Here is an 18410-nt window from a genome sequence, read left to right as displayed (position 1 = left end):
AGGGGGCGCCGAAGCGCGCCTGGCCCTCGGGACAAACCGGGCTGCCTTGCCCCTCCACTCTAAGGGGGAAAGGGAGTCAGGTGGGGGGCGGGGTAGGGCGGGGTGGGGAGTTTGGTCCCTCTTGCCGGCTCCGGTCCCCGCGGCGCAGGCGCAGTGTCCGACTCTTCCGCCGGCTTCCCCCAGCGCAGTACGCCGAGCTGGGCCAGAAGCGGCGCGGCGTCGGCCGGGGATAGCTGCGGCTCCTGCTTTCTCCCGTAGTCCCTGCGCCCCAGCTGCTCGTGGCTGGTGGTGGAGGGGAGAGTCTCTCCGCGGCGGGTTTCGGTCAGGTGAGTATCGGCTGAAGCCGGAGGGGGAGGGGGAAGAGGAAAGGGAGGGAGGGGGAGCGCGAGTCGCAGCACCGCCCCCTCTGCCTCTGCCCGCCCGCGCCTCCTCTCCCCGAGGCGCCGCCTGGGGTGGGGTGGGAGGTGAGGAAGTGCGAGTGGAGGGGTCGCTGCATGCTGCGGGACCCGCGACCCCCAGGGGCCTTTCCTAGGCGTCCACCTCGCAAGCCTCGGCACTCGTGCCGCCGTCTCCCCCGAGAACCTGCGGCGCCGGGCGGGCTTGGGCAGCGCCTCCCGCGGGTTCCGCCGGCTGCTGCGGTTACTGATTAACCCCCTGCCTGGCCGGGGACGCCCAAGGTGAAGTTCGAGGCCGGCTCTGAGAGGCGGGCCAGGGCGCCCAGCGGGGGACAACCTGGCCGCGGGGAGCAGAAGCTCCGGGCGTCTGGGCACGGTGGCCGGCTCTGTGCGCTGTACAAACCAGGGTCAGGCAGCGTTAAGGATCGATCCTGCCTCGGGAAAATGCGGGCTGAGAGAGCTCCTGCCTCCCCGGGCTGGGGGAGGACCGTGTCTGAGTGGGGGTGACCCGTGATTGCCCTGAAATGCCGGAGAAGCCCTCCCGCTCCCAGAGTACCAGTGCCTGCTAAGGTTAAGGTGACTTGTCGGGGCAGAGTGCCAGGCCTGGAGACGTGACCCTGGACTAGTCACTTAACCCCCACTGCCTATCCCTTACACAGCTCTAATGGCTTGGACTCCCCCTCCCCCATTCTGAGTATCACTTACAAGATCGGGTTCAAATCTGGGCTCTAACGCTTCCTAGCTGTGTGTGAGACTGACCCCAGTTGCATAGCCCTTACTGCTCTTCTGCCTTGGAAATGATCTCGATTCGAAGGCAGATTCGAACGAAGGGTTTTTAAAAAAATAAAGTGACTTGCTCAGAGTTACATAGCAGTCCCAGAGGGCTTGGGGCCCCCCCTCTTTGTTGAGTCTGCTTGTCTTTATATGCTTTCGCACTAGAAAGAGCACCCTTCTCTGAAGTAAAAAGACCTGGGTTCAGATGCAGCGTCTGACAATTACTACCAGTGTGACTGGGTAAATGAACTCAAACTCTCTGGGCTTCAATGTCCTCCCCTGGGAAATGAAGAGAAAGGGTTAGGATAGCCTCTCTGGGCCCTTTGCGCTCTGCATAGATGGCTAGAAACTCTCTTGTTTCATTGAGGTAGAAAATCCTCTAATAATGAAGATAATACTGCTTTCCTCTTGCTGTAGCCTCAGAGCTCACTAGCTTAGTGAAGGGTTGTACACCTTTCAGCCCCTCCCAGGGCCACTGCAGATCAGAGGTGGAACTGGAACTGGCCAGTGGATGAAGGTGAAGCTCGAACCCAGGTCAAGTTTCCCTACCCCAGTGCTCAGCGGTTTTTTTTTTTTTTTTAATATTTATTTTTTAGAAAAGTTAACATGGTTACATGATTAATGCTCCTACTTTCTCCTTCACACCCCACCTCCTCCCATAGCCGCTGCGCATTTCCACTGGTTTTAACATGTGTCATTGATCAAGACCTATTTCCAAATTGTTGATAGTTGCATTGGTGTAGTAGTTTCGAGTCTACATCCCCAATCATGTCCGCCTCAGCCCATGTGTTCAAGCAGTTGTTTTTCTTCTGTTTCCACTCCTGTAGTTCTTCCTCTGAAGGTGGGTAGCATCTTTTCCACAAATCCCTCAGAATTGTCCTGGGTCATTGCATTGCTGCTGGTACAGAAGCCCATTACATTCTATTTTACCACAGTGTATTGGTCTCTGTGTACAATGTTCTTCTGGCTCTGCTCCTTTCACTCCCACTGCTCAGTGTTGCCTGGACTGTGTCACAGTCCCCTTTTGGGATAAAAGAGAACTTACTAATGTGTACCCATATGTAATTGTGCTAAGTTCTCCATAGTTTTCATAAAGGATTTCAAATTTTCAGTCCATGAACTTATTTTTTTAAGAGTTACAGTTATTTGGCAGATGAAGTCACTAAGGCTTAAAAGTAACTCTCCTAAGGTTTCAATGAATCAGGCTCCTGGTGGGGAAAAAATAGGAGAGAGAAAAAAAAGCTTTTAATCTTAGAAAACTTTTCTGAAGGGGAGAAGGTGAATAAAGGGGAAAACCATAGGCATAAACTTTTAACACTGACATTTCAGCCCTGGTGTGACTTTGTACAGTTTTAAGATGGGAAATCTGTAGAATGATGACTTAATGTTTTCACTTGCCATGTGAGAGGTTAATACTTAGTAAATTAAAGTACTGAGGTGATCAGCAGTCTTATTTTGGAGGAAATTTAGCAGTTGTTATTTACTACTATATTGATCCAGTCTTTGCCTCATTGTCACCTTCTGTGCAAAATGGTTACATAATTTGTAGAGCTAATAGAATGTTCCAAACTCCTGGGTGACTAAATGTATGTTTTCTTAAGGAAAATCTTGGTTTTTCCTTGTTACTCCTTTTTTTTTTTGTTTTTAATTTATATTCTATTTACTTTTTGTTAATTTTAATTTATTTTTTAATCATGGTTCAGTCACAAATTTGAGGAAAAATAGCCTGTTTGGAGACCAATAAACATTTGATACTGTTAAATGTTATACCAGTTTTATGAGGTCTTGTTGTGGTAACATTTGTTATTTATTATACTGTGTGTGTCAATGTTGTTTGCACAGAATTTGTATTCTCAGAAATATGATGGTTTGGTAATGTGGTATGATGCTAAATGCTTCAATTGAATTTTATATTAATCATTATTGTGATTATAGGGGTAGTTGTCCTTTTTACTCATAGAGGACCAAAGCGACATCACTGATGTGACAATAGTTGGATTTAAGGCTGAGTTGTACAAAATCAGACAGCCTTATTCTTATTCAGAGTCATTGATGGCTGGTGACAAGACAAAAGATGTTTATTAGTTCAGTATTTGAATTCCTCTAGAAGAAAAAATAACTCCTTTTTGTTCTTGTTTTTTAGTTATTCCACAAAAAAGAGATACTGCTATGCTTCTTTTTGGATAAAAAACTTTCTGGCATATATCCATTCATATTTATGTTTTATTACCTGAGTTTTAACACATGATAGTTAATATATTTTTTTAAATCCTTAACTTCTGTGTATTGGCTCCTTGGTGGAAGAGTGGTAAGGGTGGGCAATGGGGATCAAGCAACTTGCCAGGGTCACACAGCTGGGAAGTGTCTGAGGTCAAATTTGAACCTAGGACCTCCCATCTCTATGCCTGACTCTCAATCCACTGAGCTACTCAGCTGTCACCCCCCCTACCCCCCCTAGTTAATATTTTAAGGAAAAAGAAGTAAATAACTCATGATAACTCTTATGTGAAGAGTAATAATTTACATTGTAGTGCCAAATAACTCTTTACATTTCATTAGAATAAACTTAATGTGAGCAGTATTTGAGGTAACTCTGCTTTTTAAGAATCAGTAGAATTTCTTATTAGAGCATATAAGAATTTGTAAATCAGTGTCCTAAGTTTATATGCTTCATTTATGAATTACTAGTGATGTATGTAGTTGAGTGCTGAATCTGTCATAGGTTTATAGTATTTAAAGCTGGAAGAGATGTTGGAGGCAGTCTAGTTCAGGTCCTTATTTTATAATAAAGTTAAAGAAAAGTGGAGGCAGAGGCAGGTAGATAAATGCTCAAGATGGTTGAAGAAAGAGAGCCAGAACTCAAACTCAGATCTTTTGAGGATAAATCCTGTGCTCTTTAGATATCTAAATTCTTTTCCCTGCAACTCTCATACCTATTTTTAAAATGGCAAAATGAATATACATTGTGTCTATTCTTTTCATTCTGTGTGATTCTTATCTGTGTCTTGGTGTAAATTCTCCATAGAAGAGATATGCCATGTGCTAGAGATGAGTCCTCTTTTTGAAAAATATTTCACTGATACCAATGTTGAGCTAGGAGTGTCTATATTCTTTTGTTTTCAAAACATGAGGGCTCTCCTCCTATTCCAGTCACATCATCAACAGGCATTTTTAGTCACGTTCTGTGTGCTAGCCACTGTGCTACAATGCTGAGGAAAAAAATCCCCAAAGTGAAATAGCCTTTGCCTCCCAAGGAGCTTACATTCTATTGGGGAAGACATTTATACATATAATTACTTATAACTTACCCACAAAATACAAGGAATTTTTGGTTCTTCATACTGTGTTTTTTTTAACCAATTATCTCACCTGTCATCCTTAAGTTGATAAAGCATTTATTCAATGGTTTCTAATTACTAGGCTGTGTTATAAAAATATAATAGGGTGCCCTTCAAAGAACTTAATTGTAATGTGGGGAGAGAGTACCTAAAGATGAGCCTGAGGGTTGGAGAGGGCTGGAGGTGTGGGTAGGGGGGGTTGGAGAGCATGACCTGGAGGCCTGGTTCCTAGATAGATTGGGACCTAGCTCACTTGTCAGAGCCAGGGACTAGGTCCAAGGTTTTGGTTAGGAAGTGATTAGTAATATGCTGCCCTCCTATACCTGTTAGTGTCTTTCCATGGCCCTTTGTATCATCTGCAATTCAAGTATTTTGAGCCCCTGATGTTTTATTATGATTTTCATATGTTGATGTTAAATAACTTTTTAAATAATAAGTTATTTTTTTTTAAACCTTTACCTTCTGTCTCAGAATCAGTATTGTGTATTGGCTCCAAGGCAGAAGATTGGTAAGGACTCGGCAATGGGGGATAAATGACTTGCCCAGGGTCACAAAGCTGGGAAGTGTCTGAGGTCACTTTTGAACCCAGGACCTCCGACCTCTAGACCTGGCTCTCAATCCATTGAGTCACCCAGATGCCCCCTGTTAAATTGCTTTAAATCAAAGGTTCTTGACCTGAGGTCCTAGATAGATTTCAGGGTGTCAGTGAACTCATATGGGAAAAAATCTGAGACTTTATTTTGGTAGAATTGGTTTCCTTTGTAATCCTATGTATTTATATGCATTTAAAAATATTATTTTAAAGAGTCCATAGAGCTTCACCAGACTGCTTAAAGTGGTCTGTAACATTGAGGGTTAATGTCAGGCTTGAATTCTAGGAGTCATTTTGGACTCCTTACTATCTCTTCATACCCAAGTTGTTGGCAAAGCCTGTCAGTTTCATCTTTGCCATATCTCTTGTATTTGCCACCTTCTCTCCTCTGGTTGGTATCCCTCTGGTTCAGACTCTCCTCACATCACACCTGAACTGGTGTGTCTCCCTGCTTTGAGTTTCTCCCTACTCCAGTCCCTTCTCCACTTAGCTACCAAAGTGATTTTTCTAAATCGAAGGTCTGATCATGTCACTTCTCTATTCAGGAAACTTTTGCTTCCAGGATCAAATACAAAATGCTCTGTTTGTCCTTCAAAGTCCTTTATAACCTAGCTCCCTCCTGCCTTGCTAGGCTTTTTACTTAAACCTTACTTCTTCCCTCCAGTGACACTGACCTCCTGGCTGTTCCAAGAACCAGCCACTCCATCTCTGGCTCCAGGATTTTTTCTGGCTGCTCCCCATGTCTCCTCATGTCTCCCTCCTCAAATCTGCTGGCTGAACTTCCTGGTTTCAAAAATCCCTTTTATAAAAGCCTTTCTGATTTTCCCCTTCCCCCTACATTCCAGTGCCTTTCTTCTGTCCATTATCTCCTATTCTTTATATAGATTATTTTGTATGTTTGTAGGCATGTTATCTCCCCCATTAGATTGTGAGCTTTTTGGGGACGGGGTCCACCTTGCCTCTGTTTGTATGCCTGGCATTTAGCAGGGTACCTGGCATGTAGTAGGCACTTACCAAATGTTTATTGATTGATGTAACAGAACAAAAACTAAAAAAAGTTTTAAAAAATACATGTACTGATGGACTTTCCCCCTAAACAATAATGCTTCAAGGTTTACACAATCTTTATAATTAGCTAGTGAGGTAGGCCATACATGTATTAATATTGGTGACACATCGAGGCTCAGGCTCTGGTTAAATGATTTTCCCAGGGTTACACAGCCCATGTCAGTACTGACTCTCAAACCCAGAACTCCGACTTCTTAGTAAAGGGCTCTTTATAGTATAGCTACTTTGATGGTGTCTACCTTAAATGTTTGTTGTATAAAAGTATACTAGCAAACATTCAAAAGCACATAAATTGTTAAAAGTACAAGGTTTTGCAGCATTTTTAAGAAGCAAAATTCTAGCAACTCTATGCTTCAACATTTTTTGTGATGTAATTGGAACACATACATATTTGTAAAGTATATGTCTTTGACAACCAAAAACTGATTTTGCTGAAAAGCTGAATGAAACATTTCTTATAGAACTATAAAAGTTTAGTTTTCTTGTAATTTCCACACAATCAATAATTAAAATGTAAAAGTCAGTTAAAGTCTTATGAGTTATTATTAGGATGGATTGACTTTTCTCTTATAAATTTTAGCCAGATTACAATATTTGTAAATATATCATAAATCATAAAGGCAGGTTATTTCTTCTCTCTACCCCATACCCAAACAATATACCAATTGGTATATATATATATATATATCTTCATTTATCAGCTGTGTATTTATTCTAGCCTCCGTGAGAATTTGAAAAGAAATCATTAGCTTACATTGTAGAACTTTTTCCTAGAACTCATGGAAGAATTTCCATTTAAAAGAGCTGAAGTCACTTTTCAGTTATCTTTTTTATTTATTGGAGCATCCTCTGAAGGATGATAGGTTCAGACACTATTTTCACAGAAAAATTGAAGAAGAGAAATTAAATGAATTGCAAGAAATTGCTTAATTGGTTTATAGGTGGCCTTTCCGTCACATCTGTAAGCACATTTGTATTTTGAGGTGGAGACATGTTGCCTGTGAACAATAAAGGTACACATCTGGGTGACAGTCCCCATGAACATTTGGATTGGTTTTGGTCTACTTCTAGGAAATCGGGTCAATGTAATTCAGCATTTACTGAGCACTTTGGTTAAGGCACTCTGCTAGGAAATTTTGCACTCAAAGAGTTTAAATTCTGCTGGAGAATCAGATTATTTTCTATTCCAAAAAGAGAATTTAAAGGTGGTGATTGTGTCAGAGCACTGATTCCCCAAAAGCTGGACCGGGAATTAGAAGACCTGGCTTCAGCTGCCAATTCTGCCACTTAGTGGCTGTGTGGGTTTTGGAAAAAAACTGACTCTCAGCCATTTTTCTAATCTTTAAAATGGAGAGGATGATATTGTCTATACAGTGCTGTTGTGAGTATAAAAATAGATGATGTTTGTGAAATTTCTTTGTAAAGTATAAAAACTATGCAGGGACTACCCCTGTGTCAGAGTACTCCAATTAATGTCACTAACAAGACACTTTATGCTGATACCTTTAGTGGGTGAGAAGGACTCTGAATTATAGAATCAGCCAAATGTGTAAACTAAGTGTCAGCATTCTCCAGACACCTCTGTGGAGTCATCATTCAGAAGTGTAAAATAGGTGCTTCAGACTGTGGGTGAAATGTATTGGGATGGTTTGAAAGAATGGTACATACTTCTGGGCTCATATCAGGGAAGAAGTTACACAAGGCAAGATACTTTGAGAATTATGCTTTGGAAATATGCTGAGGGGCCAGACACAGAAGTCAGCAGGAGGGTGGGGTAGTGGTACCAGAGGGACTATTGAATTCCCTGACCCTCCTTTGACCAAAGAGACCAGGCAGGTAACAAACGAGGCATCTAGTAGGGAGTTAAAGGAGGCAGCTTCAGAGAGTAGGACCTTCTGGGATGGAAAGAAGTTTGACTTCAGGACTCCATGAGGGCTCCCTTCTGGGGCTCAGCAAAGAGTTACACCCATCTCAGGAAAACTTCATGAGAACACTGGGAAGGAAGAAAATGTCCATCCAACCAGTGGCTGTGAGATACTCTTAATTACATATAATTTCTAAATTTGAGCCCACCTTCCCCTGACTTGTCTCCGAATTTGTAGGAGAGTGTGTCACAGACTTTTGGGGAAGAATTTTTGATACAGACTATTCTAACTTTGCCAACTAGCTAATTCTAGCTTTTATCTTCAGGATTATAAATTTAAGCATAGTAGAAAATGAAATTCGATGTAGAAATATAAATTAATGGACTAATGAAAATATTTCTTATTTTGGAATGAAGAAGAGACCTGGAAAACAAATGCTAAAGGGACCCATAGGATGGTATGTTAAAAGAAGAACCAGGTAAGTTCATTGAAGTTTGACCTATCAAGAAGAAATGTTGATATTTGAGGTGTGTTTTGGAGATTTCTCTTTGTCAGATGCAGTGAGAAGTACTTTGGGAAAGAGTGAACAAGCATATGAGGATATGCATTTTAAAAAATGATAAATAATGTGGTTTAATAGAAATGGAGACTGACCTGCTATTTTACTTGTATGGGGTACAGCCCTGCTTGTGGATGGCCCTACTGAAAATTCTCTGAAAATTAAGAGTTTTAGAGAATGACCTGGAGCTCTGAGACCTTAAGTGCCTTACTCATGATCACATAGCCAGGAATTGTCAGAAGGTGAAATTGAAACTCAAAAGCTTTTGGTTTGGAGGTCAGTTCTCTAGCTCCTGTGCTACGTATGCTGTTTCTTCAGCCTGCAGTTTAATAAGCAAAGAAGAATCATATATAATTGAATACAGATATTTCCAGAATACTTCTGGCTTTGAAAAGGCAGTTACATTTGCAATCAGAAGCTGTGGATAGCTCTCTTGAGCTGCTATGGACTTTGATGATCAAGTGTCACCAACTTTGGCAATGGTATGGCCACCAACTTGCCTTACCAGACCAGATTAGAAATGGGACAAGCCAGAGTTCTCAGGCTGATCAGCAGTAGTTTCAGACCTTGAGTAATCCACTCACTTCTAGCCTGGGTGAGATGGGGAGACCCAGTATTTTTTTTTTTTAAAGGAAACAATAAAATAATACTCATTCTCTAATTTAAAACATTGATTTTGCTAAACACTCAAATCTCTTATCACCTTCTTGTATCACTTACTATTAAATTCTTAGAAAGTATTACTTGTATCTGAGTCTAATTTACTATTCATTCACTCCCTCATCCTGTTACAGTTTGGCTTCCATTCCTGTTGCTCTGCTAAAACTATTCCTTTTAGTTACTAAGGATCTCTTAATCATAAGTATTTAGAACAGAAATGGGCCTTATATTTGATAGAAGAATTAAGATAGAAAATTATTTTAAAGGTCATAGGATCATAGATATACTTTTTTTTTTTTTTGGTTGATTAGTCCCATTCTTCATGACTCTTTTTGGAGTTTTCTCAGCAAAGATACAAGAACAGTTTAGCATTTCCTTCTCCAGCTCATTTTAGAGATGAGGAAACAGAGGCACAACATGGTTAAATGACTTGTCCAGGGTCACACAGCTGATAAGTGCCTGAGATTGGATTTGAACTCCAGTCCTATCTCTAGGGCAGGCACTATTCATTGTGCCTCCTAGCTGCCTCATAGATATAATAGCATTTATATAGTATTTTAAGGATTGTAAAGTTCTTTATAGATATTTTATATTATTCTCACAATGATCCTAGGAAGATTCTCAAAACCACACTGTGAATGTAAATGGCTGTTACTCTCCCCATTTTACAAATAAGAAAATTGAGGCATTCAAGTTGAGTGACCTGCCCAGGCCACACGGCTAGTATATGAAGTTGGGTTTGACCTTGAGTCAATCAGAACATTATCTACTGTACCATGTAGTTGCCTCATATAGAGCTGGAAGGGACCTGGAAAGTTATTTCAGTTTTGTTGACAAAACTGAGACCTAACGAAGAGAAATTGTTTACCCAAATTCACATAGGAATAAGCTGAGATTTGAACCCAGATTTGGGTTTTTCCCAATCAGGCCATACTGCCTGTCATAATTTTGGTTTCCATTGAAGGTTAAAATTTATAAAACATATCCTTACAACTTTCTTGTTTAAGTAGATAAAGAATCATTTTATAGATGAGAATTGGGTCCAGAGTTGCTTGGTGACAAGACCAGCATCTCATAGTTAGTGAGGGACATAGCTGGGACAACATCTCAGACTCTAGTCCAGGGGTCAGCAACCTTTTTGGCCGTGAGAGCCATAAATGCCACATTTTTTGAAATGTAATTTCGTGAGAGCCGTACAGTACTCACAGTGCGCACTCCTGTAACAGTGGGCGCTCCTGTAATAGCACCTGAAAAAAATTGACTTTATGGCTCCTGCAGAAAGAGCCATATCTGGCCCTCAAAAGAGCCAGATATGGCTTGAGAGCCATACATTGCCGACCCCTGCTCTAGTCCAATGATGGTGAGCCTTTTAGAGGCTGAGTGCCCAAACTGCAACCCAAACGCTGAGTGGGAGCTCTGGCCTTATGCCAGACAGGGGAGGGAGGAAGCACTCCCATTGGGCTGCTGGACAGATAGGTAGGAGAAGTGAGGAAAGTTTTCCGGCATGGATGGAGAGGGGGAAGGGAGCAGCCCCCTCTGGCACTCTTTGGCACATGTGCCATAGGTTCACCAACACAGCTCTAGTGTAACAGCTTCAATTACAGATGAAGGAGTTGAGAGTATGGGGAGTAAACTGATGTCCCTGGGAGGACATAGCAGAACTGGAATTGAATTTAGCAACTTATATCCAGGGGTCCTTCCACTCTGCCAAGCTACCATCTTACCCTTGTCAAAGGTATTTTCTCTGTCTTTTGATAATCCATGATCCTTCTCAAGTGTTTGACCCTTGAATAGAATGAAGGAAAGAAGCATTTGTATAAAAACACTGTGCTAGGACTAGTGATAGAAATGACTTTACTAGTTTCTGTGTGCTCTTGTCCATCTTTCTTGAAAGTTTCTCTTTCTTTGCCTTCAGTAGAGCTCCACTTTGGTTCTTTAGTCTTTAGTTCATTTATTTCTTTACCTCTTGTTCTCTCCTACATGTGGAAGTCTGACCCTCCATACTCACATCTCTCTATACTGTCACCTTTCATGATCTTGGTGGATCCTGGAGGTTTTTCGTATGTGCATATGATTATCAAATCTGTGTCTTTCCTCCTAAACACTTTTCATTTCTTTCCAAAAGTTTGCTCAGCATTTCTACTAGGTTTTCCCACTAGTACCTCAAATTTAGCAAGTCTAAAACAGAATTTATCACCATTGTCCCTCTTCTTTAAGACTTTTTATTATGAAATTGACAATCAGCAAGCATGAACAAAGGTCAGAAAAGAAAAGACTGGGTATATGTGAACCATGAATCTATTATCTACAGCTTTTAAAAACATACATATTTAACATGGTGAAGCCTATGTCTCTTTCTGAACTTCCTATTGCATGCTTCCATAAATATTAAAATATTTCATTAATGATCTTTTATTTTTTTGTACACTCTTCCCCCCCAACTTCATGTAAGTGAATCAACTCCTATTAGTATTTCCAGGTTTCTTTACATCTGCTTCTTTCCTTCTTAGGGATATATACAATAATATCTCATTACATTTATATGCCATAATTTGTTTAGCATATGATAGGCACTCACTTTCTTTTCAGTTCTTTGATGTAAAGGCTATGCATACTAGAGAAGGAAATGGTAAACCATTCCATTATCTTTGCCAAGAAAATTCCATGAACAGCATGGGGTCATAGAGATTTGGACGTAACTGAACAACAACAAATAAGAAGTTTAGTGAATTCTTGGGCATAGTTTCAAATTACTTTCCAGAATGGTTGGACCCCTTCATAATTTTACCACTAGAGCATTAGTGTACCTGAGTTTCCATAGCCCCTCTAGCAATTGTCATTTTCCATTTTTATCATCTTTGCCAGTGTGTGGAATGTGAGGTATAACTTCGGGTTGTTTTAATATGCATTTATTTATATGGGGGTGGTGGGGTGAAAGGTGAAGTGACTGAAAAAGCAAAGATTTGAGCTTCTGAGCATTTTGATTTATTAAGCAGAGCATGCTAATTGCTTAACAAATTGGGACCAGGACCTTTCCTTGGTTTAGGACTGAGCCCACCTGAATAAAGGGGGAAACAGACTTTTTATACATAAAAAAACTAGTTAGGACAATTAACTAAAAAGAAACCCTATGTCATTAGATACTCTGATTTCTAATTGATTTAAAGATTAGGGACTTTATAAGTTGGGAGAGGAAAAAGTGAACAGATGCAACTTCCTAAAATCAACAAAGGAGGTGTTCCACTCCCCAGAGTGTCTGTAAACAATCAGAGGACTTGGAAACAATAACTGATTATCAGTATGGGGCCAATTTTCAGATAAGATATATGGGTTGCTTGAGAAGTACAATTGTGAGAAAACTCTTTGCATCCATCTTGGGATTTGACTTGGTATTCTGGAGGATTTCCTTCCTGGTTCACTCTCTGGAAAGGAATAAATAATCTAATCCTAACTGGATTTATTTTGTTTCTACAAAAATATTTCAATATTATGTGATCAGAATTCTCCATTTTAGGTTTTTTAATCATCCTGATTAAATAAGCTTTTTGAGATTAGGGATTGTTTCAAAAATTGTATTTCTAGACCCAAGGCAAGGCCCCACATAGGGCCTGGCACTTACTAAGTGCTTAATAAATGTGTGATCTTTATTCCTTGCTTGTTCAGAAACTCACTGGGAAATCACCAACTGGGAGGTGGCTCTCTCACTTCGATAAGACTCTTCCAGGTCAGAGCTGAGATCCTCCTGGCTTAGGTCCCATTAACTAGAGATCATGTTGGTTTCAGGCCTTGCTGATGGACCCCTAACCAGAGCCATATGCAGGTTTGGTTATATTGTTCAGTCTAGGGCTGTATGAAGGGGTTTATTGGTGTTATTATTTATTGCTTCATCTGCTGACCTTTTACATCTGTAATGGAGACTTTCTTAGGAAAACTAGCTTTGTCCGGAGCTTTTCATATCACCATCTTTACTGGAAGTCCCACAGATTTTTGCTTTATATACAGTATGTCTGAAATGTGGCCAATGGAACTATTAATCACTTTTATTTTAAGTAAGTGTTGCTTTGGCAGTTGACACCACAAGCCATGTAAGAAAGTAAGCAAGCAGCAAAATAGAGATGGGCGTAAAGATGAAAGAAGGGGGAAGAGAGAACAACTGGGGAAAAGGACACAAAAGGAAGAAAGGGAAGTATTGACAAATTTACGTGGCCACAGACCTCAGCCTTAAGTTTTTCATTTGAAAAATAGATGAGGATGAGATAAACCTTAAGAGTTGTTTTTGGACTATAATCTCCATTTGTGTGGGGGGAAGACTGTCAAAGAATGGGGGGTATTTGGTCCTTTTTCTGTCTTAACTAGTTTTTGATTAATTTAGTATAGGATATATAAAAATCAGTTTTTTAAAGTAAAAAACTTAAATCCTGTTTTTGTTAAATTACTTATATAAGAATAAAAAAAAATTAAAAACATTTGAGTTAAAGCACATAAATGTTATTATTGTAATTATTGTGTCCATATAGAGCAGTGGTTCCCAAACTTTTTTGGCTTATCACCCTCTTTCCAGAAAAAAATATTACTTAGCCCCCTGGAAATTAATTTTTAAAAAATTTTAATAGCAATTAATAGGAAAGATAAATACACCTGTGGCCATCACCGCTTTCCTGGATCGATGCAGCACCCACCAGGGGGCGGTGGCGCCCACTTTGGGAATCACTGATATAGAGCTTATTTTAGTATATAGTGTGAGATACTGATCTAAACCTTATTTTGGTTCACCTGCTTTCCAAGAGTTATTATTCAGTCTTATTCAGTCATTAGGGTTTTATCACTGCACTGCTATGCCCAATTACTTTTGGATCTGATAATCTGTTCCACTGATCAGCTTTTCTAATTTTTTTGTTGTTGTCATTTTTCCAATCATGTCTAACTTTTCATGACCCCATTTGGGATTTTCTTGGCAGACACTGGAATTGTTTGCTGTTTCCTTCTCCAGCTCTTTTATAGATGAGCAAGTTGAGGTAAACAAGGTTAAGTGACTTGCTCAGAGTCATACAGCTAGTAAGTGTCTGAGGCAAGATTTGAACTCAGGAAGAGGAGTCTTCCTGACTCCAGGCCCTAAACTCTATCCACTGTGTAATCTAACCACCCTTTCTTTCTTTTTTTTTTTTTTTTAAAGTAGTACCAAATATTTTTGATTATTACTGTTTTCTTCCTCTAGATGAATGTTATTTTTTTCTAATTCTTAAGGCTACCCTTTGAATAGTTAGATTGAATCTGTAAATCATTTTATTGTCATTTGTACTATATTGGTATGCCCCAGCCATGAATAATCCCTCTCTAATTATTTATGTATTTGTTTTTGTAAAAGGTATTTTGTGGAAGTATTCATATTGTTATGAGTCATGTTAGCTGGACTGCTAGGTATTTTATAAATTCTGTAGTTATTTTGTATGGAATTTCTTTTTCTATCTTACTGTTAGAGTTTCTTGGAAATATACAGAAAGGCTGATTATTTTTTGCAGGTTTATTTTAAATCTTCATATTTTGCTGGAGATATTAACTCTTTCAGTTAATAGTGAATGGTTTTCTAAACTATTATACTTTGGGAAAGAATATTTTTTCCCCTCTTTATACTTTATTCCTTTAATTTCTTTTTCTCGTTTTACTGCTATAGCAAATGCTGGAGGTAAAAGTGGGGAGAAGTTATCTGGAAATGTTCATGCAGAAGATGGTGCTTGAGAGCTACATCTTGAGTGGGATAAAAATGACCACCCACCCAAATTACAATTACAAACCTGGGGTCAGGGAATGATTGTATAAGAAGCAGTCTTTATTCTTCCTCATGAGAAAGGGGGAAATGCCCTAATGGCAAATGCCAATGCATGGTGCAGACATAAAACATTATATAGATTCCTGATGCAAGATCCTCTCCCCATTCTGCCAGGTCTCCATTGTTTGGAGGCTAGGATTTACAAACTATGTGTGACTTCTGTCCCAATCAGAAACAGCAAGATACATAGCATGAGCTTATCACAAGCTTCCACCTGGCAGGGGCAAGGTTATGGACAGGTAGCCATGTCCTCAGGAGTGACTCCCTTAGCTTCTAAAGCTATGAGGAGATAAGGAGGTAGGATAGCCTAATGGCTTTTGACCTTGAGATGAGATAAGAAGCCTCCCAACTCACTGGGCCTGTGGCAATCATGAAATGTCCTTGAGCTCTAATTCTGTGATCCTAAACAGACTTTCATTACTAATGAGGAGGTAGAATGGATGTCCACCCTAAGAAGAACAAATTAATTTTTTTAATTCCCTACAATCTTAAAGAAAAAGAGGGACACTCTGACTCAGGTTAGGAGAAAGTGCATTTCAGACATGTCAAGGTAAAGGCAGAGAGATGGAAAATGGAATGAAAGATAAAAATTTCAACGGATTAGGATATATTCTCTTAACAGTCTTAATAATTACAGGCCAATTAGTTTAACATCAATACCAGAAAAAAAATGAGTTCAATTAGGAAACAGCCAGCTGGACTCTGAAGAGTAAACTATGCCAAGTGAATTTAATTTCCTCTTGTATTATGTCACTCACTGGTTCCCTGTTTCTGGTTAGGCCTAGTGGGGTTACTATATCTTGATGGGAGTAATATCAATCCATTAGAGAACTTCTTAGAATTGAGAGAGATTAAAGGTATTACTAGGCCAACTCTGTGGTTTTATAAATGAATATACAGAAACCCAGAGAGTTGAATTGATTTGCCTAAGGCCAAATAGTGACTTGTAGTCAGACCTTAAACTCTGGACTTTGTGTTATAATTATAGAAAGAATACAGAATTTATATTTAAAAGGCATGGGTTCAAATGCCAGCTTGGTTATCTTAGTATTTGCATGATTGTGGCCTACACTTTCCTTTTCTCATATGTTAAAGAAAGACTTCTTATAGACTTTATGGGACTGAATATCATGAAGATTGAGAAGGTGGGTGGGTGATTGTAGAAGGCCTTGAATTCTAGTCAAAGGTGTTTGAAGTTTACTCCATCAACATGAAGGCGGTATTAAGTTTTTGAGCGGATGAGTGACATGAAAAGATTATAGGCACAAGGTTGTTTCATCCTTGGCTCTGCAACCTACTAGCCATGTGGCCTTGGGCAATAATATACAATGGAAATGTCCTCAGTTTCCTTATATCTTTAATGAAAGGAAACTGAGGCAAAGGAGGGCTAAATAGTCACCCAGTGAGACTTGAACACAGGTCTTCTTGATTCTAAGTTCAGTGTTCTATCCACTATAACACAGTGATATGGCCTGGTAAAACCTTAGCAAATGGGCAAAGTGTAAGGGTTAAATTTAATGGTTGGACAATAATTTTATGAAATTATGTGGTTGCCAATATTTATTATATCTCGAGTCAGAAATTTATTTACAAATATTTACAAAATGGAGAGGAAACAATAAAGTAGAGAAGTGTGAAGAGGTTAGAGAAGTTGTCTATCTTAATCTAGGCAGAGATTAATTAGCTCTCAACCAGGAAGGCTGGTAGTGAGTAACCATGTGGCCTCCTCCAAGATGGAAGCTAGTCTCTAGAAACTAGGAAAGAAGCCAGCCTTTCACTCATCCCATGAAGTAGTCCAAGAGTCAGAGTCCAAGTTGAAGCCGAGCTCCAAGCTGAAGTCTTCAGCAAAGCTCCTTTGAAAACTATCTCTAAAAGCCACTTTTTCAGACTATCTTCTCAAAGACAATCTGCTCTGAGAGAGTTCTTGAGGCTTGCTTTTATGGTACTGAAGGTGTCAACTCTGATCATAGAATTCACAAGTTTGGAATCCATACCTCTCATCCTCTGAAGGTATAAACTCTTATCAAAAGACTCACAAGTTTCTGGGTTGTCACCTATTTTATTTTATTTTTTTAAACCCTTACCTTCTGCCTTGGAGTCAATACTCAGTATTGACTCCAAGGCAGAAGAGTGGTAAGGGTAGGTAATGGAGGTCAAGTGACTTGCCCAGGGTCACATAGCTGAGAAGTGTCTGAGGTCAGATTTGAACCCAGAACTTCCCATCTCTGGGCCTGACTCTCAATCCACTGAGCTACCCAGTTACTCTCTTGTCACCCATTTTAGTGACTTGCTAACTCCTCCATCTACTTCAATCTTTTTGTTGGTAGGAGTACTTAAGTTAGTGTTAATTCAAGATAGACAATAGAGTAAAGAATTCTCTTTTACAAAAGTCAAGTTGAGAGTAACTGACATGCTTCAGACCTGTTGGTGAGTTAAAGGAATGACTATTCCAAGCATGTGAAGACTTCCTCTGTCAAGATGGGCAGATAAGAAGTTTTTTTTTCAATGGCCATGAAGATGACTGAAGCAGGGGCTATGGAGGCTTCGGGCTTGGCCAGACATTGAAGATGCTGAGGCCATCCCCTGTATCCTAGGCCATCACCAGTCATCCTGACTTTTGTTTTGTTGTTGATTGTGATAACTGGAAGAGAGAGCGAGACTCATGACTTTGTGCAACTCTACCTCACTTAAATCCAAGTCAAGACATCGTGATGTCATTTTGTCTTAGAAAGTAAGGAAGAATTGTTCTTATAATGAGGTTGACTTCAGCTATGTTGTCCTTAGTTTAACTTGGCTGTACTCTGAAGGATAGGCATGGTAATAGGAGGAGAATGGAGGTAAAAAAACTGGTGATAAACAGGACCTATATTAAGATTATGGAATCATATAAACAAATTTTGAGAGAAGGTTTTGGATGGAAAAAATTTTAAAGGTAGAATTGGCAGAATTTATTGACTGTCATAATGAGGGACATAGAAGAGATCGATGTAGAAAACTTAGTGGCCACTGATGGATTTCATGAAGTTGAAGGGCAGACTTAAGGTAAAAATATGCTAGCTTGATTTGGGATGTGTTGAGTACAACTTATTGAAACTTAATGGGGAAAAGGAGGAAAGATTATTAAGGGAGTAGCAGGGTCAAGTGAAGGTTATTAAAAGTTTTAGGAGATTTGAGCATGTTTATTGTCAGCAAAGAAGGAGCCTGTAAAAGGAATTGGGGAAGGGGAAAATCTGCTGGAGGGATTCTGTAAATGGTCTTTGAATTCCTTTTCATAATATTTAAAATACAGTGGTAAAACCATGGAGTTTTTGTTTTCTTTCCCTTTCCAGGGC

At 39.8% G+C, this 18410-nt stretch overlaps 1 protein-coding gene across 2 annotated transcripts in view; it reads left to right on the top strand.

Annotated features, from left to right (window-relative positions):
* Positions 1-244: 244 nt before the first annotated feature.
* LOC123249048 (RAB3A interacting protein) overlaps positions 245-18410 on the top strand; it is a 55077-nt gene continuing 36911 nt past the window's right edge. The window contains exon 1 of one of the 2 annotated variants that reach the window (XM_044678015.1): positions 245-326. Coding sequence is in view for 1 of the 2 variants with exons in the window: in XM_044678012.1 (XP_044533947.1) it covers positions 16209-16231 (23 nt within the window). In the remaining variant the exon portion in view is untranslated. Of the gene's footprint in view, positions 327-16208; positions 16232-18410 lie in introns of those variants that run through there. The other variant, XM_044678012.1, reaches the window with a different exon arrangement.

This window comes from Gracilinanus agilis, chromosome 5, assembly GCF_016433145.1.
Source record: "Gracilinanus agilis isolate LMUSP501 chromosome 5, AgileGrace, whole genome shotgun sequence".
Lineage (NCBI taxonomy): Eukaryota > Metazoa > Chordata > Mammalia > Didelphimorphia > Didelphidae > Gracilinanus > Gracilinanus agilis.
This window is presented reverse-complemented; position numbering and strand designations above follow the sequence as displayed.